The following is a 27,743-nucleotide window of genomic DNA, read 5'->3' on the forward strand; positions in this document are numbered from 1 at the left end:
CAGGCTTATAATCTAAAAAGATAGGGCACGAAAGGGGAAAGGGAGGGAGAAAAAAAAAGAAGCAAATCCAGCTACCAGTTCTTGAAGTTATAGAGTTCTGATAACAATCCGCTGGGATGGAAACAGTTCAGTGAGAGGAGAAGCCAAAAGGAGCTGGTGTCACCTTCTTGCTCTCTTAGTCTTGGCCTGCAATTGTGCAAAGGAAGCCAGTGTGTATTAATATACTTAATTTGCATGATTCTGAGCACAGGATTTGGATCCAGATCAGTTGATGGGAAATGTGTACTTTTTCTTTGCTTCAGCGTACATGTGCCTGAGCATTATCCTCCCAATTCTACAAGGCCATCTGCATTTGCTTCCTCTTCATTATTTCTGACTGTGCCAAAATGCTGCTCTATTTGTTGGGTCTGAAATGCTAGCATTGCCTCCCATGAATTCTTCTCTGTCCACCACAGGTGTTTACAGCTTTGGCACTTGTTGGGATGCTCATTCTCCCTCTCAATAATTTTCCCTGGGTGTTGAATGGGATCTTGGAAGCTAAAGTATCTCTGGATCGAATCCAGCACTTCCTCGAGCTCGCAGACCAGGATCTGGATGCTTACTACAGCAGAGGTATGATGGCCAGGGGAAGTGAAGTAGAGAAGCTGTTGGCTGAGACATCAACATGGGGATTTAAGTATTTTTGCCGCATGGGGAGTAGTTGCGAAAAGAGCAAGGAGATGCTCTGTGTACTCTGCTTGGATGGAGAAGCTATAATAGAATTTGGTGTTCATCTTTCACTTATACAAGTTGCACGTGCAACAAAATATTGCAGTGTATCCCCACCTCCTAATAGCAGTGCTGCTTTTCAAGATTCCAGCCAACCCATCATGCCCTCCTCAAGAATACTCCATTCTATCCCTCTGCCCCTCCCATTTTCCATTTTTCTCTTCCAACTGACAGTCAGTATTCTGTGGAGCATGCTCAGTCCTCAATGTGCTATTTTTGGGAATTTCCCCCCTTTCGTTTTGTGATTTTTTAAAAGGTCTTGTTTAAACTTCTGCTAACTTTGGGGTTCCCTGAGCATGCTAATACCTAACTCTTGCTTTTGGTTACAGTCTTGTTGGCATTCACCGTCTTGTTGCCAGTCAGTTTCACTATTAGAGGGGAAATATATATACAGTGTCTCTGAAATCAAAACAGAAAGCTTTTTTTCTGTGATATGCCACTCACAGTTCCCAAATGCACCTCTTGGAGACTGTAATGCTTTTCCATTGCAGCTGGGCCTTCCGATCCATCGTCTGCCCTAGAAATGCACCATTCCACCTTTTCTTGGTCACCAGCAAACAAAGAAAGCACTGAACCCTTAATACCTAGAGGAAGCTTGCAGCTCTTTATTCAAGATCTGGTGGTGACAAAGGTGAGCAAGGAGAAGCAATGCCACAGGGAAATGGCATTACGTAAGGCACTTAATAGGAGAGGTTTAGTACTTCATTTTGTTGAGAGAGCAAGGACATGCTCCAAATGAATGAATGAAAATTTACAGAGTGATACAGAAAGGGTGAGGATTACACTGTGAAACTGCTGGTGCTTCTTTCCCTCTGTAGGGCGCACTGGTGGGGGTCGTTGGGAAGGTTGGATGTGGGAAGAGTACTTTGCTTGCAGCAATCACCGGAGAACTCAGTAGGTAAATAGTTAATGCCCCTTTGCTCCTCATTTCTTAGAACCCATGATTTTGTTTGCTAGACCTAAGGCTTAATTTTAATTAGGGCTTACCAGAGCTCAGCCCTGTTAATCTGGGTTCCAATTTGCACTCAAGTGGGTAAAACTGAACCAGAGTCAAGGACTACAGACATATGATTCTAACAGAAATGAATTATTTATCAATGTAGTATGATCACTACAGGAACAGTAGTAAATTAATATTATACGCCCCAAATAACTGTACAATAAAATAAGGGAAACCCCATGCAAGCAATGCAACATAATTGACAAGGCAATGCAATTTGACTAAAGGAAAAAGCAAGAATAATCTAGGCAGTGCAGTGTGAATAAAAGAATAATAGCAATGATTGACAGAGCAAATACTAATACAGCAATTTAAATAATATATTATTATGCCCTATGCTGGATCTTGCTACTAAAATTTCCTCCAGCCAGTCTAGTTTTAAAGTATCCTAGGTTTCCTAGCTGTTCTAACTGCATAGCACTACAGCAATGAATTCATACCTACCAATCCAATAGGCCCAAGGATCTCTCAGTCTACAGTAGTTTTAACAGAAACAGAGATGGATGGAGCCAAGGCACCATCTGGTCCTATTATGGACACCTTTCACCTTGTGCAGCCTGAGGATGTCAACAAGATATTTGGAATGATGAGACCAACCACTTCCTCTTTGGATTCTTGCCCATCCTGACTTTTGAAATCATCTGGGGCTGGACTCTCTTTATGGGTATTGGCTGTGGTGAACGCCTCCAAAAGCTGGAGTTTGTTTATTGTACTTATAACTTGGTCTTACACATGGAATTCCCAGTGGCCTCCCCTCCAAGCAACTGAATGGGTTCGCACTTGCCTAGCTTCAGCAATGCTGATGCATTAGGTACTCTAAGAACATTCACAGGGCCCATTCAGAGGGTGTTTCCCTCACTACTGGGTACTCACAACAAGCCCTCTGGTAGGGGAAAGACTTCTCTGACAGACAACATGGCTTAGGGGCATGGAGGTCCAGCACCAGACTTCGTAGAGATTAACTACTGACAAGGCCCATTTTCCAAACTGACTCTGATGGCACTTTGACATTCCTCTTTTTTTGTCTGTTTCTGCTGCCCATCTCTCGGATGCATGCAGTCAAGGTGAGCATGTTTACCTTTGCGATCTGGAGAAAGGATTTGGCTTGGCCACACAAGAACCCTGGATCCAGTTTACCAGCATCCGAGAAAACATCCTCTTTGGGAAGGAATACGATGCCAGATTTTACCAGGACATAATAGAGGCCTGTGCGCTCTCTGATGACTTGAATGTGAGTGTCCTATAATGAAAATATATTCCCAAACTCCCTAGGAACAATATTGCTCTAAAGCAGTGTTTCAACATTTACACCTTGCTATATAACCTGACCTTGGGAGTTCCTGATGTAGAACACTGTTGGAGTAAGATTTTTTTAATAGATTGGATTTTGAATCATGTAGTCTCAAGCTACTTAAATTGAGGAGAGGAGCGACCAAAGCTTAGTAGTGCCATGGAGCTTTGGGGACTTCCAGAGCTATTTTCTAGCTTCATGATTCAGCAATCTCCAGAACTAATCACATTGGCAAACTGAGTACTCAGATCCTTTATTTTTTAAAATTCTATGTTATGCTTTCTTAATGTGAATTTTTGTATACAAGCTAAATCTGCCCCAATCTAAAGAAATTTTGTCATGTTTACCCACCCCTTCATTTAAATCAATGAAATCAAGCCCCATTTAAACCAATTAACCTGTCCCATTAACTCAAATGAGACTTAAGCCCAACTAGTTTCCTTTGGATTGTGGTCAATATATCTTTACTATTTATTATTATCCCTAGTCTTTTACTTCTGCAGTCATCGTTCTTGAATGATAAGCTTTGGGTATATTCTTATGCCCAGCCTTAGGACTGAAGGAAACTGGAAAGGAGGAACAGTTTTTTGGCTCAGGTTTGCAATATTCTCTTGCAAAGCGTTGCCACATCACTTGCCATGCTTACACTGTAAAGCTAACAATACCTCCACTGCAATATATTGGGGAGGTTCTGCTTCCCTCACTTTTCAGTGGATTCAGAGCAACAACAAAAACAGAATCAGCCCATGGTCTGATTTGGGCGGTGCTGAATATCATCTAATCTCTTTGGTTTCTATGCAGACATTTGGCACATGGTTGCTTGTCCATGACGAACTACAACAGGAAGGGTCAGGCTTCAGGCTTGTGAGATCTACTTTGTTTTTTACTAGAATTCAGAGGTTCACCAACCAGAGCCCAGCTGCAAAATAGGGTGCCTCTTAGCATATGCTCAGCCCAGGAATTTGTGATCAGTCCCAGAACCAAGTTCACACAAAAATCTACTCCTGGCTTTCCCCCAAGTGGTCTTTTTTCAGCAAGCTAACATAGGGGGAGAACACTTTTTAGTTGTTGCTGTTGTTAGAAAATTGGGAATTGGAAACACTTGTCAATGTACTGCAAATCACCTAGAGCTCTACTAGTAAATCCTGCTTGACCTTCTGCCCATCCCTGCACTAGAGGTGTGAAGCAAACATCCAGGAATCCTGAATGTCAGTTTTCTACATCTCACTGCATCTATTCAGCAGCTGTTTAATTATCTTTTGTCTGTTTAACTTTCAGATTTTGCCAGCAGGTGATCAGACAGAGGTGGGTGAGAATGGAGTGACCCTCAGCGGGGGACAGAAAGCTCGAGTTGCACTTGCTAGAGCTGTTTACCAGGTAGATAAAAGACAGGATGAGTAGCAGTAGAGGGCAGTGTACTGAAATAGAATTGGTGAAGCATCAAGGCTTCCACTGACAAGGATCTTCCTGAGCAGCCAACAAGTCTGGCTCATAAGAAGAACTGAGGCTCAAAGAAAAAAGAGATATTCTTGGTTGGGGGGTTTTAACCATCCTATGCAGTACTGGGTTGGAAAGGGCTGAAGTTGTTTCACTGTTTTCCTTAGGAGAAAGAGCTATACCTTCTTGATGACCCACTAGCAGCTGTTGATGCAGATGTAGCCAATCACCTTATGCAGAAATGCATTCTGGGAATTCTCAGGCATAAGACCAGGATTCTTTGCACACACAGAACTGAGTTTCTGGCAAAGGCTGACATCTTACTGCTGATGGACAATGGCAGAATTCTCAAGACAGGTATAGTCTGGTGCCTTCTACTAGTTTTGTTTCTTTCCGCCTGGGTACTGAGTTCCCCTTCTCAGAGTGGGAATTCGGAGGGTGAGGAAGACTGCTGTTTTTCATCCAAGATGGTAGTATTTATCTGCTTGTTTTATCTGCGGTTGTTTATAGATTTTAATACGTTATCATTATTGATTCAATTGCGATGTTTCTTTTATTCACATTTTATGTGTGTTTTAAAATTGTTAATTTTTTTGTTATTTTGCTATTTGTAAGCCATGGTGGAGCTCATTGAATGCTTTATTTTTTGCATTTATAGTCCAGAAAGTAATTTAATAATATAACGTTAAAATAATTGGATTTAGTCAAAATATGGTACGTTAACATAGGAAGCTGCCGTATACCGAGTCAGACCATTGGCCCATCTAGCCCAGTATTGTCGACACTGACTGGCAGCGGCTCTCCAGGGTTTCAGGCAGGATTCTTTCCTTGCCCTACCTGGAGAAGCTGGGGATCGAACCTGGCACCTTCTGCATGCAAAGCAGGGGCTCTACCACTGAGCTGTGGCCCCTCCCAAAATACCAGGAGAATAGGGGAAGGTGCAAAAACAGTGCAAGTGAGCCAAAAAGGGTTAGGGAGAATTGTTAGGTTAAAGAATAATTAAGGGGAGCAGATCAAGCAGATGAGGCTTCCAAATAGTGATTCATGAGCAAGGATGAGCTAGTGTTGAGCAGAGATTTTGTAGCAGGGAACCATAATGGGAAGGGGGGGGGGGGGAAGGTAATTTTATTTATTTATTTATTTACATTTCTATACTATCCAACAGCTGAAGCTCTCTGGGCAGTTCACAACAATTAAAACCATAAAATAAATTGTAACAATTTAAAGTTTAAAACTACCATATAAAATAAAAGTAAAAACCAGAATAAAACCTAGCAGAAATACAGAGATTTAAAATACAGTAACAGATTTAAAACAACAGAACTAAAAGACTAAAATGCCTGGGAAAATAAAAAGGAAAGAGCACAACCTGGTGCTGGAAAGAGCACAATGTAGGCGCCAGGCGAGCCTCTTTGGTAAGCTCATTCCACAGCCAGGGTGCCACAGCAGAAAAGGCCCTCTTCCTGGTAGCCACCCACCTCACTTCCTTTGGCAGGGGCTCCCAGAGAGGGACTGCAGAAGCTGATCTTAGGGTCCAAGCAGGTACATATGGGAGAAGATGATCCTTCAGATAACTTGGGCCCAAGCTGTTCAGGGCTTTGAATCTGGACTGGCAGCCAGTTCTGATGGAAAAGTACTGGCATAATAGGATCATGTTGGCCAGTCCTCCTTAGCAATCTCGCTGCCCTATTTTGTACCAGCTGAAGTTTCCGGGCCATTTTCAAAAGCAGCCACAATGCATTGCAGTAATCCAGACTCCCCACCCAGCCCTCCAGGGACTGTACGATGTCAGATGGGTGTCATTTGCTCCCCGGTATGACATCATTTGCTCCCTGACCAAGTGCCGGTGGATCTTCCACCCAGCGCTTGGGCCAGGCACCAGGCTTGGCCGCACAAGGCTTTCTCAATTAGGGAAGCCCCACATGCAGTGAAGCCCAGCCGGCTGAGCCCCCTTTGCTCCTCCCTTGAGGAGTGACCGGAACACACCCAGCTCAGCTTTGCCTGCCCCACCTCCTTCCCACAGTGGGGGGAATGAAATGGGGGCAGGCAAAGCAGAGCTGGCCAGGTCCCTGTTGTTCCTCCAGAGGAGCGAAGGGGATTTTGGTGGCTTGGCTTTGCTGTGCGTGGCCTTTCCCAGTTAGGGAAGCCCCACGCACAGCAAAGCTGAGCCGGCCAAGTCCCCTTTGCTCCTCTGATGGAAGAGCAATGAGGACTCAGTCAGCTCCACCCTGGCTTCGCCTGCCCTGCCTCCTTTCTCCATTGGGGGAAGGAAGCAGGACGGGCAAAGCAGAGCCACCTGGTCCCCATCGCTCCTCCAAGTTCAGGGGCCTCAGCTGGCTTAGCTTCGCTGCGTGCCGAGCTTCCCTGACCAGAAAAGCCCACACACAGCAAAGCAGCACAGGGGAATCCCCCCTCCTGATCACAGATTGAAAATAGCAGTGGAGATTCCTCTCCCTGCCTCCTCCCAAACTCCCAGCAGCAGAGGGACTTATGAAGGAGCGGGGCTCGGAGTGTGGAGGGGGCAGGGGCCGTGGAGGTGGCACAAGACTCTGCGGGCTAGATTAGGCCCGTGGGCCGGACGTTCTGCACGCCGTTACAGGCGTGGGGCACAGAGACAGTTTTCACCAAGTCCCCCTGCAGCCCATGTGCTGTCTTCGAAAACTACTCCAAAGGTCTGGGAGATCCTCTGGAACACTGCGGGAGGTGGTGCCGGAGGCTGTAAGGGGAAAGGAGAACTGGCAAAAAAATCTCCCCCCATCTGTCAGGAGGAGCTTCTGCTGAATCGGAGACTTCTGTGAACAGGAGCTCTTCTATTTGCAAAGGGGCAACTGTGACTCCTAGACAAGGTTTGGAGCTTCAGGCACTGCAGCTGACATATTTTAGTTTCCGTAGAACATAAGTGCACCCTGTTCTTATTATTTTCTAGGAACCCCAACAGAGATTCTGCCACTGGTGGAAGCTGCCCCTAAGCTTAGTAAGGTGGACAAGAGAAGGGAGAACAACGGTAAGTATTGGGTATTTCATGATGGCATTGGTGTAGCTGTGCTGGATCCATGGCAATTGGGCAAAACATTTGTAACGAGTCTTTGTTTGCTACATTTTTGCCCTCCATCAGGACTAGCAGGCCACAGTGGGGAGTGAAATCTAAGCTTTGGAAATCTAAGGAAAAGGGGGACCTGATTTGGCCCACAGGAGAGTTGAGCACACAGGGTTCCTTGCTGCATTTTCTTTCCTAAAATTACTGAAGACAGTAAAATAAACAGGAATGGCTAGAGAATCCTAGTTAGGGCTTTTCCACACAATTAAGACAACTCCCTAACTGCATTTTAGCCTTAGCGTGAGATAACTGTACATTTATTTAGGTAGAAAATAGAGGTACATCTTGTCCCCATGCAATGGGTGAGGGGATAGCTGCACAGGGGATCATGTCCTCTAGAGAATTTTGCTCAAAGCAGATTTAGGAGAGCAACACACTCCTGCACTGCGAGGAAGGCGTGCACAGCCCCCAAAGAATTATAAACTAGAAAGCCAAGCTCACAAGTGGAAGCAGAGTTGCTGCCTGCAGGATTTTGTCACTTAATTTAACTGAAAATGTATTACAAAATGCCGCTGCCTTGCAGGGGAAGGGTGTATCACTTATGATGGGAATGGGAAACCTGTGGCCCCCCAGATGTTGTTGGGACTATAACTCCCATCATCTGTCCATTCACCATGCTGGATGGGGCTGAAGGGAACTGGAGTCCAACAACATCTGGGGGGGCACAGATTCTTCACACCTGACTTATGGTATCATGGGCATAACCAGTAGCTGCCCATGACACTGCAGCAGCCACATTATAGCAGCACTGGTTACTCCAACTGATGTGGTTTTCTGCAGGGAGACATTTTTCCAGAAGCAAAACATTATGGATTAAGTGCTAGGAAAATGCAGTATGTTGTAACAGAAGCACAGCCTGGACAAAACACATTGGGATCCTGCAGGCAATGCTCATTATTTTACTTAAAAAAAAACATTGTGTGGAATAGTCCTGGATTACCAGCAGTCAATGTAGAAATGGCTAGTTATGTTGGCTGTCCTTAGAGGAAAACAGATCATGTTCCTCAAGCAGGAAGCACTGGGGAAACAATGGCATTCAGGTGTGTATATCCAGGTATACCTATCTGAACTTCTTGCTGGGGAACTGCAATAAGTGATGCTCTTAGCTTGGATTGTGCTATAAAAGAGGGGTGAGACTGCAGAGATCATGGGAAGTCTGCACTCTCTAGGGTACCTGGTTGTCCAACAAGAACCTCTTCTTATATCTTGTGTCTGATTGCTTTTTCTGTCTTCGTAGTACCCACTGAATGTAGCCAAGAAGAGGATGCAGAGCCTGAGGAAGAAGAACCAAACCAAGCCAACTATCTTCTCAAGCAGGAGGAAGAGAAGAAAGAGGGGGCCGTGGCTTTCCAGGTCTACAGAGCATATTGGCTGGCTGTTGGCAGCTGCCTGGCATTGTCCATCCTCCTCTCCCTGCTGCTGATGCAAGGTAATATTATCACTTGCTTCCTTTCTTGTCCATATCTTCCCTTGTCCTTGGTTTCCTGCTATCGTCCAGTAGTTCTCATCCTGTTCAAATAAATGGCCCATTTACAGGAGCCCAGGTAATCTGCACTGGCAAGTTGTATAGATTATGGAAGCTAATATTGAATCCATCAGGTGAAACAAAATTTTCAGATTCTAAGTTTGCAGCTTCTGTTTTAGCCCTTGTGGCTGAAGGGACTTATTGGTAGGTTCTGTTATGTATACAGAAAACAGAGAGGATATAAGTAGAGAGCCAGTGTGGTATAGTGCTGGACTGGGACTCAGGAGATCTGGATACTAGTCCCCACTCGGCCATGAAACTTCACTGGGTGACTTTGGGCCAGTCACTGACTCTCAGCCTGACCTGCCTCACAGGGTTGTTGTGAGGACAAAATGGAGAGGAGGGCCATGTAAACTGCCTTGGGTTCCTTGCAAAAGGAAAAAAGGGTGGGATATAAATATAATAATAAACACATAAGATAAGTAGAGACTTAAGTGTACAGGGAGTGAGACTTCACTTAGCACTATCATCATGTTCCTGTGGGACCCAGTCTATGGTTTGGTTCAAACTTAACCGGAAACCATGGTTTCTTGCTACAGGAATGGGCCTGCGTGAGCCTTGAACCTGCATACTCCCCTCTCCTTCTCTTTCGTGCACCAGAAGATATTGAAAGCGTTCCCTTTTAGTTTTAAAGTAATCACAGTTCCCTGTGTCATCCAAACCTGGGAACTGCAGTTTGTTTAAATTATGGTTAGTGAGAACGAGCCAGGATTAAACCATGGTTTCAGTTCATTGAGAAGTATATCGGGTGGTGATATCAGATAGGACTTTCTCCATAGAGGTGCCCTGACTTTGGAATACCCTCCCTTAAGAAGTACACCTGGCACCAACGTCATTAACATTTTGGCACCAGCCTAAAACCCATCTTTTTACCCTGGCATTTACAAGTGGTTAATTGCCACTGCAATCAGTCTTGCTGCTGCTTGTTTTATTATATGTTTACTTAGGATGCAATCCTATTGCAATGATCGTAAGCCTCCAAACTCGGAGGCTTACGACTATCGTATGCAGGGTGGTAGAAGTGGCAGAGGCAATCTTTGCCTCCCTGTCCCCCCAGCCTACATTTTTGCTAGATGGGCTGTTTTGCCCATCTAGTGAAAGTATCTTGAAGGGGGAGGGGAGGAGGCTGGAGAGGCCTCAGGGCAGCTTGAATCCTGGCCTCTACAGTCTCCTCCCCTTCCACTGAAATGCCCCCTTTCCCCCCTCTCTGAGGCTGTGTTCCTGTCCTTGGAGAGGCAGCCAGCACGGTTCTTTCTGTGCCAGCTGCGAGGATGGGTGGGCTGGAGCTCTGATTCCTAGCTCCCAGGTCGGAGCACTGCCTCTGACCTCAGACCTGGGAATCTGAACTACCCTATGGCCACTCAAGACGTTGTGTAGGAGCCATAGGAGCATTCTCTTACTGTATTTTATTGCTGCTTTATTGTTGTTTTATCATTGTTGTTACCTGCCCATCACATGACCATATTTACTGTAGAAAAGTCAGCACCAGATTACTTTCCCCCCTTCATTTTTCATGTGAGAAAGGGATAATCACTTTATGGCATGCACTTATATTCTGTTGAGCACTTTCTAATCATTTGTAGCCACTTTTATCATGTTAAAATTGATGGAAGACTCATATAAATGGGCCCTTAACTAACTTTTGTTTGAATAGGGGGAGTTAAATCTCATTCACTGATACTTACGCATTCCTTCAGCTTCTAGGAATGTCTCCGATTGGTGGCTGTCAAACTGGATCTCCAGCCTACCACATGCAGAAAATACCTCTGTCAGCAACCCTTCAGTTCTGCCTTCCTCGCAGCTGCTACTCTTCTCCCATGGGGTACTCATGTATGTCAGTATAGCTTATGAGCTGAATCTGGGGACCATGTCCGTCAGTGAATGGATGGTTCTAGCAGCCCCTCTGCAGAGTCTTTTCTTGACATGAGTAAGAGGCTGAACACTCCCAAAGTAGTTGCTGGGCATATAGAGACATAGAGAAGCTTGAAAGAAAGCAAGGAAAGATTCACAAAATCTACCAGAGCCATTGCTCAGCACAGATGAGAATTGGAGTGCTTTGCGTGGAACTAGAAATTCTGGCTATATGAGTTGGCTTTTAAAGACTTCCAATGACTTCTCCAACTTTGTCATTGTGAGTCTCCCTACAACAAGTAAACAAGTGGCTGAATCTTTCTCAGTGTCACTAAGACAAAAAGACAGATAATTTGCCTGCCAAAGCTTGGCCTTGACCTCAGCCCAAAATAAGAGCAAGTCCAGGTAGGCATTTGGTAGGTCCTAAGACCCCTGGGAAGAAAAATGGAAGGCTGACCTGTGGATGAACCACACACTGGTAAGAAGGCATGGGTGGAGCACATGGCCGCCTGTATTGCACTGACTGAGAGGGGTGGTCAGCACAGTGGGAGGGAGGGTCCCTCCTCTTTCCCTCACACTTTGAGAGCTATTGCCTTTGCTCAAGAGCTGGGAGGGGCTGGAAAAAGGGATGACCTTTGTCCATCCTGACTGACCTTGTCTGTCTCCTTCTCAGTTCCCCAGTCCTGGCCTCCATCCCTTCAAATGGTACTTTGGATGTGAACTTTTACCTGACTGTGTACGGCTGCATTGCTGGGGCAAATTCGGTCTTCACCATCCTGCGGGCCTTCCTCTTTGCCTATGGCACCATCCACGCTGCTACTGTCATTCACAATAGGCTGCTTAGAAGGGTGATGAAGGTAAAGACTGTTGGATAGGACAGCACTGGGTCCTGGAAGCTCTACTTGGGGAGAGGAGGAACAAGGGTGGATAAATGATTTTTAAAAAGCAAAATCCCTCAAATCTAATTTCTAACATTTTGAATCAGATTTTTAAAAATTTAAATAGCAAGTTTCTCTTATACAGTAACTAGGTTAGTATTAAATAATATAAATAACACTATATCAGCCCTAACAATTCACCTCCAAATGGAATCAGTTCCTCTATCATATATATTGCGTTAATTGAGGTTTTTCTATGTAAATAAAGAACCAATTTGATCATTTCTCAGATATGATTATTTAGATAAAAATAAACTGCTTTTGTCTGCCAAGTAACTATCAGACCTTACTTTGACCCATTAGTACTGGGCATTTAATTTTTGTTTGCTATCTTATGCTTGGGTGGGTGGATCTTGGGCCAAGGAAGCAGAAGCAGAAACGAGTGGCACTGGAAAGAAGATAAAATTGTCCCGTGCTCAGGTTCCTATATTCCCATATGTCACAAACTGTTCTCATAACCCCACAAACTGTTATGGCTACTGGTCATAAGAAAGACCCTATATGGGAATATTTTGAAGACATTCCCTCTATACATAAAAAAAAGCCTGCACAGTGTATACAGTACAACAAAAAGAGTCAAAGCCTGTTTGTAAGGATGAAACAGTAAAAATAATATTCTATTTAGTAAATTCACATGGTTTAGTAATCAGATCTAATTGTTTAGGAAATATATGATGTGTAAGTGGGACATTTAATTTAAATTGGTCTTTTTTCTTGCTTATTTTATATGATTTAAATTAGTGAGCAACGTCCAACGTTACCCGAGTGGACTTCCACTTGCTCCATGGGAGTTTCTCTCCCACCTTCCCCCTGCAGCACTCCACAGGCCTCCCAAATGCGTTCTGGTGGGTCTGTTCAAACCTTTGGAGCAGATTTGTTGCATGTTTGGGGGCTGCAGGGAGGAGAAGAAATTGGAACCGCCAGCACTGTCCATCACACCGTTGGATGCAACCTGTAGATTTAAATTGCCTTGACTTAAATCAATCCACCCTGAGAGGAGCAGATTGAAGACAAGCTGGCACACAGAATCAGAGCTCACCATGATTCTTTACACTCTTGTTCCTCTCTTGCCAGGCCACAATGACGTTCTTCGACACCACGCCCATAGGCCGCATCCTGAATCGCTTCTCCTCAGACCTGTACTGTGTGGATGATAGCCTTCCTTTCATTCTCAACATCTTCCTGGCCAACATCTTTGGGCTGCTGGGCATGCTGGTGATGATAACCTATGGGTTGCCCTGGATTGGACTAGTCTTACTGCCCTTGGCAGCCATTTACTACTCCATCCAACGCTATTACCGGCGCACATCCCGTGAACTCAAGCGCCTCTATAGTCTCACCCTGTCCCCCATCTACACTCACTTCTCGGAGACCTTGACAGGCCTCAGCATTATCCGGGCAACCAGGGCCACAGGCAGGTGAGTTTTGCTCTTCAGTCAGGACAGGACTAAAGGTACACAGTGCTGACAAAGAATTGGCCCTGGGACCACTATCAAAAGAGGCGGTGAGAAAAGCAAGAGGAATGGTTCCCAATATTAACCTCTGGGCTGTATCCAGTCTAGGTTTGAGACAGAGAACCAGCAGCGATTGGAGCAGAACCAGCGCTGCCGTTTTGCCAGCAACACCGCCATGCAGTGGCTGGACATTCGACTTCAGATGATTGGAGTCGCTGTAGTTACTGCTATTGCAACAATTGCCATCATCCAGCACCAGAGGAAAATGGGAGATCCAGGTGAGCTGCCTGACAATGGACTCTGGAGGAGGCGTCTTCATCTTTGGCCACCCTTTCCCACTGATCTCTCCCCGCTTCATCTCAGAATGCTTGTTCCTTCCGTCACACTCAGATGTGGATCCTGGGCTTCTGCCCCCTACTCTGAGGATAGAATGAGAACTGGGGGGCTGGAAAGGAAATAGAGAGCAGTTTAGTAGACCCAGGGCCTACTTTTAAGACCAACATGCAGTGTGGGACCCATTTGTAATAATTTTACACTATTTTCGTGTGTGTGCGATATTATTCTCTCTACCCACCCCATCTTTCTTTAAAAAAAAAAAGAAGGAAGGAAGGAAGGAAGGAAGGAAGGAATATTGCAGCCTATCTAAGGTCAAGAAGTGGCCGAGCTGAAGACCAATCATTTAGCTGAATTCCTTTGCAGCGAGGCAGGGTTCTCTGTGCCCAAATACCCCTATCAAGTGAATCCATATAATGCAAATAGTAACACACCACATGCAAAGAGGCAAGACAGACCTTGCCTGAGATATCTGTGGGGCACATTAAGTAGATGAATCTGGGTGGTTCAGGCAAGTGACCTGTGATGCAAGCAAGCACCGAGAAGAGAAGAAAGAATCGCTAGCTAGTCTTACCTATTCTAAAAATCCTTTGTGATGCCAGTGATGACAGACCTTGAATGTGCAAGAGAAGATCACCCCATCAGTTCTTTCCAAGAGGAACTTCTAAAAAAATGTTGGTTTCTCTGTCTCATCGTTCCCTCACCCCAGTCTTGGAGCTAGGCCAAGTTCTCTCCATTAATTCTGTCTTCCATTTTTGTTTCTATTAGAGTGGTAATTTTGTGTGTGTCTTCTTTGCCTAATGCTTTTTGATGATGCCCTTTTTGCCCTTTCAGGTCTCGTAGGCCTGGCCCTTTCCTATGCCCTGTCAGTCACAAACTTGCTGTCTGGGCTCATCACCAGCTTCACTCAGACAGAGACCATGATGGTGAGTGTAGAAAGGACAGAGGAATATGCGACAGAGATTCCCATAGAGCCTCAGGAGGAGCTGCTCCAGGTAAGACTGCCTTGCTAGGACTCTTAAGAGTATGTGAGTACATTGCTCATCTGGATGATCAGACATGCTCAAGCAGAGCATGTGATTCCATATGTACAGGCTGCTTTGGTTCCCCATTTGTCTCTGGGGTTTATGGTGATATTTGAAAGATCAGCACAGGTTGCACATTCTCCTTCAGTGGAGAAAGGCATCCTGGAGAGAAGGTGAATCCACCCAATGGACTCTGAGGACAGGAACAATCCAAACCTCCTGTCTCCCATACTCTTCCTGCCTTCACTAGGACAGCAGGGTTGTTTGGAGCCACCTGGCCTACATAGCCATTTCCTCTTCTCTCCTAGTTCAATTAGTCGGTAGGAATTGAGACGGGGGGGTTGAAAAAAGGAAAAGCAAGAAGCAAGAAAGGATCAGAAAAAAGGCCTTCAGCTAATATCCTGGTGCAATGACAGGTTGTGCAGGGAGGGAGACCCTCATTTGGATCACCATTTCCCCTCAAAGGAATCCCCTGGCTTTTCTGCAGCCACTTGCATGGAGGGAGACTCTTACCAGTCCACCATAGGGCCCACCAGCACAGAAATCCATTCTGGGAATGCAGCCTGCACCATCATCACTGGAGCCAACAGCAAGCCCCAGCAGACAAGGACTTTGGTGCCAAAATTGTTCAGGGCAGTTCAGCAGTCCTCCATTCCATCACCAGACCTAGACCACTTATAGGCTCAAAATTGTAATTGGGATGGCAGTAAGCGTGGCCACATTGGGACTTGGGGATCCACCCTGCTTCCACTGGTAATCATGGGAATGGCAAATCAAAAAGGGCCTGCAAAGGGAGGTATTGCTCTCCATTATTGCTCACCGTTTTTTTCTTCCTTCAAGGTTGCACCTGATTGGCCAAGTCAGGGTCACATAGAGTTCCAGCAAGTAGTACTGGCCTATCGGCCTGAGCTACCCAATGCTCTGGATGGGGTGACTTTCACCATCTATCCTGGGGAAAAAATTGGGATAGTTGGGCGGACTGGATCTGGCAAATCCACCCTCTTTTTGGCCCTTTTCCGTATGGTGGAACTGAGAACTGGCCGAATCCTCCTGGACAATATCAGCAGCTATTCTGTAGGATTGAAGGAGCTGAGGTAGGTAATATTCAACAAGGATAGTGGCACAGGGCACTGGGGGAGCAGCTGGGAACCATATTTTAGTTCCAGCAGTTGCTGGTGGCATGACATTTAGGCTGTTTGCACAACACAATAGCCCAGCATGGGTTATTTAACCCAGGGTAAGGCTGTAGTGTGTGCAGCCACCATTTTGAATATGCAGCCTGCACTTCGAGGTTGTCATGTTGTGCAAACCCAGTGACTGTGGGTTATGCAAGGGTTAAACAACCCTTGCATAACCCATGGTCTGTTTAGCCATGCATAACACATGCTTGCCAGGTTCGTATGACATGACAACCCCTAAGCAGGGGTTGGATATACAACCTGGTGCACGAGAATCCCACCGCTCGTCTGAATCCAGTCATTGTCAAGGAATTAGTGGATGTTCTTTCCTGACTATTCTTTAGCCTTGCCATAGCAGATTAAACCACTTAAATGTTGTTCAGCATGTGAACAATGGTGCCAGTGTTCCCCAGTCTCTTTTGCATCAGCTTGAAAAGTAAATTTAATGAGAGGGGCAGGGCTGTCTCAGATTTATTTGTTTATTTATTTATTACATTTCTATACCACCCAATAACTGAAGCTCTCTGGGTGGTTCACAAAAATTAAAATCACAAAGTACAGCATAAAATCAGTATAAAATATAAAAGCTCAAAGCAACAATAAAAATACAACCAGAATAAAACCTAGCAGCAATGCAGAAGTTTAAAATACAGTTCACAGATTTAAAACAGCGAAGCTAAAAGACTATAATGCTAAAATGCTGGGAAAATAAGAGCCTGAAAGAGTACAATGTAGGCATCAGGTGAACCTCTCTAGGGAGCTCATTCCACAGCCTGGGCGCCACAGCAGAAAAGGCCCTCTTCCTGGTTGCCACCTGCCTCACTTCCTTTGGTGAAGATGATGTCAACTACATGTTCACCATTATCTCTGTTTTCCTCTAAACTGTTCCCTCCCAGCAAGTCTTTCTCTGTCCTCTCTTTTAGATCTAGATTGGCCATAATCCCCCAGGACCCCTTTTTGTTTAGTGGGACAATCCGTGAGAACCTGGACCCACAAAGGCAACACACAGATGCTGACTTGCACCATGTCCTGGAGCAATGCCACTTGAGGGCAGTGATTACAGAGATGGGTGAGTATGTTGTTTGGAGAAGGTGAAGGAACTGCTTGTTGTGGTTGCTAGGGAAGAAAGGATATCAAAAGCCCAGCAAGGAGCCCATCAGGATCTGGTGGTCTTGAATACTGGTCAGAGTAGTAAACAGAAAGAAAATGTACTAATATTCACAGGGGGTAGAGGTTTCTGAGCCCCAGTGGAATTTGCTGTAGATTCAGGTGGGGGACTTTTTTTCTGGCAAGGGCCTCATTCCTTCGGAGGTTACATGCTGGTATTGGGTGGGGCTGAAGCCAAAGGTGGGGAAGGCCACCTGTTCCCTCTCCTGCCATCTACTCCTCACCTCTCTCTCTCTTGATTTCTTCCTCCCTGCCCAGCAGGCTGCTGGGGAATGGACAGATTGCTCTTGCCAAATGTCTGAAGTAATCAATTGCTGTAATCTCCAATCAATCTGGCGTTTTTGGCTTTCCACCCATTTTCCCCCTGCTTGCCAGAAGTCTGAACTGATCACTTGCAGAGGGATGCCCCCACCTTCTATCACTCCATTTGTTTCAGCTTCCCATCCACCCCATTTTCCTTCTTTTGCCCTCCTTCTGAGCTTCCCCCACCTGCGTTAAGTTAGGCCAAGGGCTGCAGGGCCCATAAAATAGCTGCCATGGGGCATGGCAAGTCAAAATGTTGGGAGTTTTTTCTCTTTTTCTCTTGGTTTTCTGTGTGTATGTGTGTGTGTGTGTGTTCTCTCTCTCTCTCTCTCACTCTCACACACAGACACACAGAACACACACACATCCTCCATAAAATGGGTTTCTTGATGAGGTGGTGGGCTACCCTCCCCACCAGCCTTTTTTTGAGGATGCAGCTTTTTTCCCCTATGCAAGTCAGTGGAGCAATGTGTCCGTTCACTTGGATGAGGAGAAAAAAGCAGCACCACCTCTGAAAATGCCTGGAGAATAACACCCCCTGTTGAGGAGCATTGTGGCAATGGGGTCCTTGGCAGGGGATGAGTTTTCCCTTGCACCAGCTGGTTTCCGGGGTGCAGCTTCTCCCCCGATGTGAGTCAGTGAAGTGCAGAGCGCATCTGGGCAGGCGGGCGGTACTGAGAGCCTAGCAGGTGCTGCAACATGGCCTCGCAGGCACTATGGCACCTGTGGGCACTGTGCTGGGGATACCAGCTTTAAAGGGAAGCTTTACAGCAAGGGAAGGTGTGGGAAAGCATTAGAGTGCTTCCAGTCTCTGTTTCTCACTGAGAGTACACTGTATTCTTAGCCCTTCTTGCATACATCGAGGCCTTTGCTATCTTGAGTATCTAGTTCATATGAGCTATTGCTGAGGCAAAGTTTTGAAATTCACTCAGAAACCCTAAATGTAATTTCACATTCTTCCTCCATGTAGGTGGGCTGGATTGTGAGCTGGGGGAGAGAGGAAAGAGCCTCTCCGTAGGACAGAGGCAGCTAGCTTGTTTAGCAAGGGCTCTCCTGACCCAGGCCAAGGTGAGTGCTGTCATTTTAAAAGGAGTTCCCCACACATGGCAAAGGTTTCTGGTTTGGGACAATTCTGCCCTGGGTTTATCTGGGGAAGATTCATGCTGCAGGAACCAGGATGTTCTAGTTGCCCAATCCCAAGAAGGATATCATAGAGCTGGAAAAGTTGGAGTGCCTCCCCTACAAGGAATGGTCTGGTTGAACATCAGGAAAAACTTCCTGACTGTTAGAGCAATACGACAATGGAACCAATGACCTAGGGAGGTTGTGGGCTCTCACCTCTTGAAATTGATTCAAGACAGAAAAAGACAGCTGTTGCATTTTTGATTAATCCTGAGTAGAAATTTATTCAGACAACTGAGTGACCCAACTTCCAAAGCTTGGAGGGATTAGATTACCCTCCGTGATTTGGAATTGAGGGTTCTTCGAGCAGAATAAAGCTGGTAGTAAGTATTGACAGGACAATAAAAAGGAAAGACGGTTCTATTCTTTCATTTAATCTATCCATAGAATCATAGGGTTGGAAGGGGCCTACAAGACGATTGAGTCCAACCATCTGCTCAGTGCAGGAAGCCTGATTCCCAGGCAGTCTCCCATCCAAGTACTGACCAGGGCTGACCCTGCTTAGCTTCTGAGATCAGACGAGATCAGGCGCATCCAGCCAACTTATTATTTACAGAAAATTAAAATATACTAATATTAAGTATTAAAAACAGGAAGTCAAAACATGGAATCCAAAGGCAACCCATCAAACACCTTCACTCCATCCCAATAACGAAAAAGAATCCACAGCCTTAAAAACAGGCAGGAAAAAATCCTTCTTGAGAAAGTAGGTGGCTCTTACTCTTTCAGATTCAGCCTTTTAACCCAATTCCCCCTCATGAGGTCAGCTTGGTCTCTTAGACTCAAAGAAAACCATCATATCTCTTAGAGGAACAATGACTGTTTTGACTCTGCACTCTGGCCCGCAGGAACTTTCCCACATCCTTGTTACTTTCAACTCCAGAAGCTTGTTATGAGAAAGAATAGGGTAAAGATCAAAAACACAGCCTTAGACTCCTCCTGTTTTCCCAGTCTACCATGGTATCTATTTCACTTCTGCCATGACCAGGGGCTTCTTGAGCCCGTGAGGCACTCAGCCATAGCTCGGTCCCATAGTGGGGGCATCACACAGTGGCAATTATCCATGGTAGCTAAATGGAACCTCCAGGCTCGGAGGCATTATGACCCTGAATGCCTGTTTCTGGGTGCCAAACATTGGCAGCAGGCTATTATCTCCATGCGCTGCTTGTGGACTTCCCAGAAAGCATCTTGCTAACCACTGTTGGACTAGATCAGGGGTGGGCAACTTGTGGCCCTCCATATGTTTTGGCCTACAATTCCCACCTAGCCCTAGCCAGCATAGCCAATGGTGAGGGATCATGGGAGTTATAGGCCAAAACTTCTGGAGGGCCACAAGTTGCCCAGCCCTGGACTAGATGGACCCTTGGTCTGATATACAAGGGCTCTCACATTCTTGTGTTTATTCCAGCACATAATTGAATTACCCCTATAGGAAAGAATACATTATATCTGAATAATATAAACTTTATCAAAGTTTGATAAGGAATGTCAAATGAAAAAGAGACCTAGTCATCAACTAAGAAGAAAATGAAAGCAAATTCTACTTGCTAGAATTTGGAAGTGGTTTTAAAATCTAAAAAGGAACATAGAATACTCCTAAGGAGGAAAAATGTTGCATTCCAAACCCAGCTTTGGACGATCAAGCTCAGGCAACAATGCTTAAAGATCAGGCAAAATTTTGGTAAATAGATTCCAAATTGGATACAAATGTTCCACAACATAAATGGGTGAGTTATTTTCACTCCTTTAAAACAAACAAACAAACACAGCCCCAACACAAATGCTTTAGAGCCTTGCCTTGAATTAGATAATTTAGATACATGGCCACCAGCTGCTCAAGCTGAAATAGAGGACATCATTTCAGTGTTACCCAGGGGCAAGTCTCCAGGAGAAGATGGAATTTGTGGGCAAGTATTAAAGGAGAACTTATCCTGGTGGATGTCCTTATAATGTTGGATTTATAATGTTAACCTGACAAGAATTATCCCAGCTGGCTGGAATCAAAGTATAATTATTTCTATATATAGATCTTCTCCATTGAATTAAAGGCCAATTAGCTTGATTGACATTGTCGCTGAAATATATGCTAGTTGTACCTATTGGCTAAACTTGAGAACTAGGCAACAGAAAATAACGCTTTCATAGAAGAACAGGCAGGATTCAGGAGAGTATATTCCACCCTGGATAACCGCTTTGTGTTGAGCCATCTGGTATACAAATATACCTGTCTCAGGAAAGGACAACTACTTGCTGAATTTCTAAATCTGCAAGCTAAATCTTTTGATACCATTAAGCAATACCTTGTTCACTTGCTAAAAAATGGAACAAACTTGTCAGTTTGCCAGAAGATAGACTGCTTGCTTTTCCATAAGGACATAAAGATGTTGAGAAGAGTTCTACTTCTTTAATGACACTAGCTAAGGTCCACACCAGATTTTAAAAGACAGATGTAAAAGGTTGCACTGGAGAAGTCTGATTGTTACAATTCTTAATTTCAGCCTCATATATTCTGTCGTTGGTTTAATTAAGAGCCATTTTTATTCAAATTGAAAACCAGTGTTATGAAACGTTCTTTTTAGGTTAAGGGCACAATCCTATGCATGTTTAGACAGAAAAAGGTCCTACAATTCCCAGCATGGCTGGCTGAGACATGCTGGGAGTTGTAGGACTTTTTTCTGTCTAAACATGGATAGGGGATGTGCCTTAAGTTTGTCAGTTTTGGAATTATTCATCAGTTTCTCTGATTTATGTTTAATTTGTTCACTTCTACTTTTGTAAATGTTATATTGTGATGACCTAGGTTATAAACAATTAAAGTGAACTGTATTCGATGTGTGATATGAATGTGTAGCAGGACCAAAAGTTGTGTTTAGCGCATTGCCACTCATTATTTCCTGAATTTGAGTAATTTTTTTTCCACATTGCATCAACCATAGGTTCTGTGCATCGATGAAGCCACAGCAAGTGTGGATCAAAAGACAGACAGATTACTTCAGCAGACCATCCGCCACCGATTTGCAGACAAAACTGTGCTGACTATTGCTCACAGGTGATGTCTTGTTTCTCCTTTGGCCTCTTCTCTCATGCCTCCTCCAAGTAGTGATGAACAGGGTGTCACTCAGTGGGAAGGAGAGTAAGGGGGTTAAGAGGGGTTGTTCCAAAACGCCCAATTCCCTGCAGTGTGGGCAGCAGGTGAACAAATTACCCGGTAGACTGCCACCACCCCTTAACATCCACATGCAGCCTGAACCAGGGGATAATCAGACCTTCTAGGACATACTTGGGGCACAGAAATAAGGGTTCCAGCTGATGCCCTCTATTTCATGGCCCAAGCCCAAAATTCTACACAGCAAGATCAAAGTAGAAGGCTCTGAATTCAGTACTGAGGCTTAAGTGGAATAAAGCACACACAGACTTTAAAACAGATGTGAAGTTTATGAACAGTAAGAAAAGGGGAAACGGGTACAAAAGGTGTACAAAAAGGCATGCCATAGCTTCTCCTTAGGTGCGAATCCAGCAAGGGTGGGTTGCTGGGGTGGCTGACAAGCTACCCGCAACTCTAAAACAACCCATGGGTTCTGGGTGGGTTGTCAACCACCACAAAACCCACCCTTGCTGGGTTTGGATGTAATGAGAAGCTACACCATGCCCCTGCTGTGCCCCGAATATTCAAAATGGTGGCTGCTGCCGCAGCAGAAAATCCTGCGGGGAACTTCACCCACAGTGGCTTCTTGTTACTTGCAAACCAGGTCAAACTCTTTTTCTGTTCCCCCACCCTTGCAAGCCAGCTCATTTCCCCATCTCTTTTTCTCCCCAAGACTGACTGGATCACCACCCATACGCTCTCTCTTTCTCCCTCTCATCCCAGCTCACCACTCATAGACTTGTGCACGCGCTCTCTCTCTCTCTCTCTCACACTCACTCTCTCTCTCACACACACACACACACACACACACACACCTCCCTCCCTCCCTCCCTCCCTCCCTCCCTCCCTCCCTCCCTCATTGCAAGCACATGAAAAACCACACTCACTGTTTTTCAGAATCCATCCAAAATCCACCCCAAGCCCTTTCTCTTTGCCCCTCTCCCCCGCCCCCGTCTCTCAGACATGGATGCACACAGGTCTCCCCAACCTCCCAGCTGGCTCCCCAAGCCCCCACTGGCTACTCTCCCCTAGCTTCCTACTGGATTCCCTGACCCACAGCTGGTTTACCACTGGTCTTCCTAGCATTCCTCCCCCAGCTTATCAGACAGAAGTGTCAGGAGTCCCTTGTACTTTTCCCCCTTCTTTTTCTTGGTGGCCGGGCAGCTTCCCATCAGCTTATGCTGCTGTGTTTATTCCTTATCAGGTTGAACACTATCCTGGACTCAGACCGAGTGCTGGTGATGCATGCTGGGAAAGTGGCAGAGTTTGATTCCCCTGCCATTCTCAGCCAGAAGCAGGCCTCCTTGTTTCAGCACCTCCTGCACAGTGGGCAGCAGTGACCTCCCTGAAGAAACTTCACAATTTGTACCCCATGACTGTGAGCCTTCCCCTCGGCAATGTGGGCCCCTTCCCTGACATTTTCCTCCACCTGCGGCATAGTGAAACATGCACTCCACGCCCTGCTGAACATCGAGTTTACGATCAGGTGATATGGCATTCTCTGCCGAGGACAGCAGAGGGGGGCAGTAGGAGATTTGTGCCACACCTCAGGCTGAAGAGGGTGGGATCTATGAAAAGGGGTGTTCCCTCTCAGGTTGAGAAGTGGATGGAGAATGGTGGCTTTTGCACAAGAGCTTCTTATAGAGGGTCTGTCATTTATGAAATAAAAATACCTGCCTTTTTTTTTTTTTTACATAAGGATCACATTCTTCTGAGTTGCCACCTCTGCCTACCATTCACTGACCCCAGGATGCCTCTCTTTCTCTCTCCTTCCCAATGGATTACTGCAAGCATTAGATTTCAATTTTATCTGTGCATTTCATCAGTTTCAACATGGGCAAACCATGCATAGTCCATAGGTAAAATCCTCCTCCTCCAATTTTACCGGTGTGCTTTTAAGCTCAATAACGCTGGAGAAAACCCTGTAGCTTCCTCCTGAAGCAGCTTACTTAACTCTGTCTCATTCCCTGAAAGAAAATATTTCTCCCTTCTTCAAGCAGTCTGCCTGCCCTGACTTGGTACAAAGTGTTCATGGCAAAATTTATTTGAAACAATTCTGATAAAAGATGTCACCTTAATGCCTTTGATATTTCTTATTCTCTGGAGCCAACATAGCGACATAACCGTACACCAAGCTGCCATACCGGGAAAATGGTCAGGCCATGTGAGGAGAGAAAGCCTCTCTCTTGGGTCTTCCTCAGAAACCCACACTCCACACCTCCTGTCAGAATTAAGAAAAAATGTTTATTAAAGATAATATTTTTAAGCACTGGGCATGTTTAGCCTTGAGAAGAGAAGACTGAGGGGAGATATGATAGTGCTCTTCAAGTACTTGAAAGGTTGTCACAGAGAGGAAGGCCAGGACCTCTTCTCGATCATCCCAGAGTGCAGGACACGGAATAATGGGCTCAAGTTACAGGAAGCCAGATTCCGGCTGAACATCAGGAAAAACTTCCTGACTGTTAGAGCAATAGGACGATGGAACCAATGACCTAGGGAGGTGGTGGGCTCTCCCACACTGGAGGCCTCCAAGACGAGGCTGGACAGCCATCTGTCAGGGATGCTCTGACCTGGATTCCTGCACTGAGCAGGGGGTTGGACTCGATGGCCTTGTAGGCCCCTTCCAACCCTACTATTCTATGATTCTGTGAAGCAAAGGATACTTAAAAGAACAAAGCAAAACCATAACATGAATCTTTCTAATCAGATTGCACTATACTTCAAGAAGTAACGTAGTCCCATGTAGAGGGCACTGAAGAGCATAGTGCACCCCTCCCCCTTGACGGGAAGAGGCGCTGGGATTCAGTGGCAAAGAGACAAAGGACTCCACACCCTTGTATTAGGTTTGACCAGCGGGGGAGGGCAAGGGGGTTGCTCCTGCTTGACTCACCAGTCAGGTGCTAGTCACCTTCAAAGGCGGGGGGGAGGCTTGTTCTTTCCTTGCTGGACTGGGAAAAGAAGGGTGCCTGGTGTGAATTAAAGGAGAGATACTTTGCCCAGCTCCAGCAGGCCAGTTGTCTCAAGCCAAAGCTTCCATTGTATGTTTATTTATTATTATTTTTATTTATTGCATTTATATCCCGCCGTTTTTCCTCTTGCAAGGAGCCCAAGGCAGTGTACATTATCCTTCTCCTCTGTGATGTGAGAAAAATGTGGGGGAGGCGCATCCCTCCCAAGACGCTGTGGAGGCCTGATGTGTGAAGAGCAGCACTGCACCGCAGCGAGTTCGAACGCCATTCAAGGATTTGGAGCCAGGCGCTGTCAGTGTGCGGAAGTCACCCGCTCTGTTTCTCCGTAACATCTGAATCAGGTGTGGCCATGCAGGCCAGTGCTTGGACACAGTAGTGGGCTGGATAAGGGCCAATAAACTGAGCTTGGATCCTGGCAAGATGGAAGCACTATGAGCTGGTGGGTCACAGGGGAAATAGGTCAGTTGCCTGTCTGGGATGGGGTTTCATTCCCCCGAAGGAACAGGCGCACAGTTTGAGGGTGCTCTGAGGTCCATTTTTGTCACTAGAGGCTGAGGTGGCCTCAGTGGGTAGGAGTGCCTTTTACCAGCTTGGGCTGATTCACCAGCTACAGCTGTTCCTGAACAGCAGTAACTTGGCCACGGTGGTTCAGCCATTGGTAACCTCAAGATTGGATTATTTTAATGTGCTCTATGTGGGGCTACCCTTATTTATTATTTAAAATATTTCTGGGCTGCTTTTCAGAGGGGGAGCCCTGAAGGCCTGATCCGGAAGCTACAGCCAGTGCAGAATGCAGATGCAAGGTGGCTAACGGGCTGTATTTCAACAGCACGTTACACCTCTGCTAAAAGAACACCACTGGTTGTCAACCAGCTACCAGGCCAAGTTTAAGGTTCTGTTGTTAACATATAAAGCCCTAAACAACTTGAGACCAAGTTACCTTAGGGATTCCCTCACCCCTTAGGCCTCTGCCTGGTCCTTAGAGGAGCTCTTCCAATGGTGCTGCATGCTCTTGAGGTTCATCTCAGGAGTACCTGTAACAGAGCATTTAGTATTGCAGCACCTGCCCTCTTGAACCCACTCTCTATTGATGTTAGGCAGGCGCCTTCAGTCTTGATCTTTAGATCTCTGCTTGAGACTCATCTGTTCATGCAGGGTTTCCTGAAGGCTAACCCAGCTAGTATGGTTACAGTCGACCAGTGATTCTTTTATTGCATTTATATTGTTATATTTTATGCTTTTATCATTTCTGTTAACCACTCTGATAGTTTACAGGAAAGCAGTATATAAATGTATATAATCAACTCCCAATCTGTCATGGGAACTATCAAAGTTATTGAGAGAGGGAGGAAATGCAACACTGCATATGATGTAGTTTATTTTTTCCTCCTTATAACTGATTCCCAGGCAGACATATCTTAAGGCTACAACATACACACTTACCTGGGTATGAGCGCCATTGAACTGAATGGGACTTGGTTCTGTCTAGGCATAGCAAGGACTGTACTGCAAGGCACACCAGTTCTTTAAGCAACTCTTCCCCCTACACGGAAAGAAAGAGGGAGATCTGTCTTCTTTCCAGATCCGATAATATTTATTGGATTGTAAATATTAAATGAGATTTACAAAGAACAACTGCAACTCATTTTCAATTAATTGTGCACAGCCCTATGGATTGATTGCATACTGCCGGCGAGTGGCAGAAGCTGAAAGCTAGTGCTTTTGTCTACTCATTGAGCATCAGTCAACTGACAAGAGAAATTAACTTTAGGGAGATAATTCATTATTTTGCAGTGAATAAAGCCAGAATAACACAGCTTTAAAAGTGAATTGTTCGGTTTATAACATGTACCTTTCCATGGAACGTTCTGGGCCTACATAGAGCCCACTAGTATGCTGTGGAAAGGAAGGGAGCATGTCTCTGGTCTGGAGGCCAGTGTTGTGCTTTCCAGCTGCCCAACGTAAAAAATGAAACAAAAGAAGGGTGTACTTGGAGGTGATGTCTGGGGGTACTGTGGCATCCATGGGCACCACATTGCTGACCCCAGGACTAAGGTGTATCAGGAGGTTTATTTGGAGTGGAGGCAGCCTATTGTAACTTCTTTTGAAGAATCCTTGAAAAGAAGGGGGCCCATTAATAGGAAAAGGCTCCACCACCCCCAGGTCTGCCGGGCAGCTGGGCTTTTCAGCATCCCCAGCCAGCTAAAACTTGAGGTTTGTCGGAACCTGACTTCCCGGAGCCGAGGCACAAGTCGCAGTAAAACCTTTTATTGCAGTAATTCCAGAAACTAGCTATAAGCCTTTATAGTCTCAGTAAAGATTAACAGATTACAATGTAGTTCACTAACAAGGATCAGTTAATGAGCATCACAACAAAAGGCCCAATCAGCCCTGGGTTCAGCACACAGAATAAATCCAAATAAATTCACAGTTCCAGTGAAACCATGACGCTTTCCAGGTTACCAATGCATTACTGCCAGAAAAGTCTACAGCTGGTTGTACTGGTTTAAAGATAGGGGAGTGGCCACTAAAGATCACTATTGGACATTCAATCCTGGCAGGGAAAACTGGCTCTCAGGCGGTTGCTGCACCTTACCAGACCCCTCTGAACCACCCACTTTAGTAGACGACACACCAAAGGAGACATCCCTAGAGCTCCTCCTCCAGAAACTTCCTCCTGTTCCCCTGGAAGACATCCCTTTTCAAGAAGCAGGGGCTTCCTTCAAGGTCAGGTCTCCGAGTTGTGGAAGATAGGCTGTATCAACATCCTGCATCTCACCCTCCTCCTGGCTCATAGGCCAGTGGGAGGCCTGGTAGAACTGAGTTCTCAGGTGTCTGGCTTCCCGTGGCTGGGCCTGACTCTTCAGCTTTCACCTCTGACTCAGAATCGGTGTCACAGGCTATAGCTCCCCCCAGACTGGGGCACAGTCTCACATGGTTGTGGAGAACACAGCTTGAGGGGCAGGGCGGGAGGTTGGGGAGGGACTGGAAAAGCTGTGAATGGATGTGGTTTATGTGGGCTTGTATATATATGTGTGTGTGTCGGGGGGCCATGCCAGAGGCAAAAGGAGCAGGGCTAA

At 45.7% G+C, this 27,743-nt stretch overlaps 2 protein-coding genes across 7 annotated transcripts in view; one reads left to right on the forward strand and one right to left on the reverse strand.

The window, feature by feature from the left end:
* ABCC10 (ATP binding cassette subfamily C member 10) overlaps window positions 1-26,289 on the forward strand; it is a 32,320-nt gene extending 6,031 nt beyond the window's left edge. For 3 of the 5 annotated variants that reach the window (XM_084828415.1, XM_084828417.1, XM_084828416.1), the window contains exons 5-22: window positions 456-612; window positions 1,260-1,399; window positions 1,587-1,666; window positions 2,828-2,999; window positions 4,338-4,436; window positions 4,664-4,853; window positions 7,423-7,500; window positions 8,831-9,022; window positions 10,816-10,948; window positions 11,643-11,826; window positions 12,982-13,325; window positions 13,470-13,639; window positions 14,529-14,689; window positions 15,560-15,813; window positions 16,821-16,966; window positions 18,338-18,435; window positions 21,486-21,598; window positions 22,899-23,770. In XM_084828415.1, the coding sequence (XP_084684541.1) occupies window positions 456-612; window positions 1,260-1,399; window positions 1,587-1,666; window positions 2,828-2,999; window positions 4,338-4,436; window positions 4,664-4,853; window positions 7,423-7,500; window positions 8,831-9,022; window positions 10,816-10,948; window positions 11,643-11,826; window positions 12,982-13,325; window positions 13,470-13,639; window positions 14,529-14,689; window positions 15,560-15,813; window positions 16,821-16,966; window positions 18,338-18,435; window positions 21,486-21,598; window positions 22,899-23,034 (2,847 nt within the window). In that variant the 3' untranslated portion in view covers window positions 23,035-23,770. Of the gene's footprint in view, window positions 1-455; window positions 613-1,259; window positions 1,400-1,586; window positions 1,667-2,827; window positions 3,000-4,337; window positions 4,437-4,663; window positions 4,854-7,422; window positions 7,501-8,830; window positions 9,023-10,815; window positions 10,949-11,642; window positions 11,827-12,981; window positions 13,326-13,469; window positions 13,640-14,528; window positions 14,690-15,559; window positions 15,814-16,820; window positions 16,967-18,337; window positions 18,436-21,485; window positions 21,599-22,898; window positions 23,771-24,796 lie in introns of those variants that run through there. The other 2 variants (XR_014786843.1, XR_014786844.1) reach the window with 2 other exon arrangements.
* The window catches only part of LOC146359916 (zinc finger protein 318-like), an 83,279-nt gene continuing 78,922 nt past the window's right edge, over window positions 23,387-27,743 (reverse strand). The window contains exons 9-11 of one of the 2 annotated variants that reach the window (XR_014786846.1): window positions 26,107-26,206; window positions 25,604-25,697; window positions 23,387-23,915 (exon numbers count right to left, since the gene is read on the reverse strand). The gene's annotated coding sequence lies outside the window, so the exon portion shown is untranslated. The remainder of the gene's footprint in view (window positions 23,916-25,603; window positions 25,698-26,106; window positions 26,207-27,743) is intronic. The other variant, XR_014786847.1, reaches the window with a different exon arrangement.

This window comes from Heloderma suspectum, chromosome 1 (genome assembly GCF_057233095.1).
Source record: "Heloderma suspectum isolate Gila_16-S chromosome 1, 16-S_ref, whole genome shotgun sequence".
In the NCBI taxonomy this organism is placed as follows: Eukaryota; Metazoa; Chordata; class Lepidosauria; order Squamata; family Helodermatidae; genus Heloderma; species Heloderma suspectum.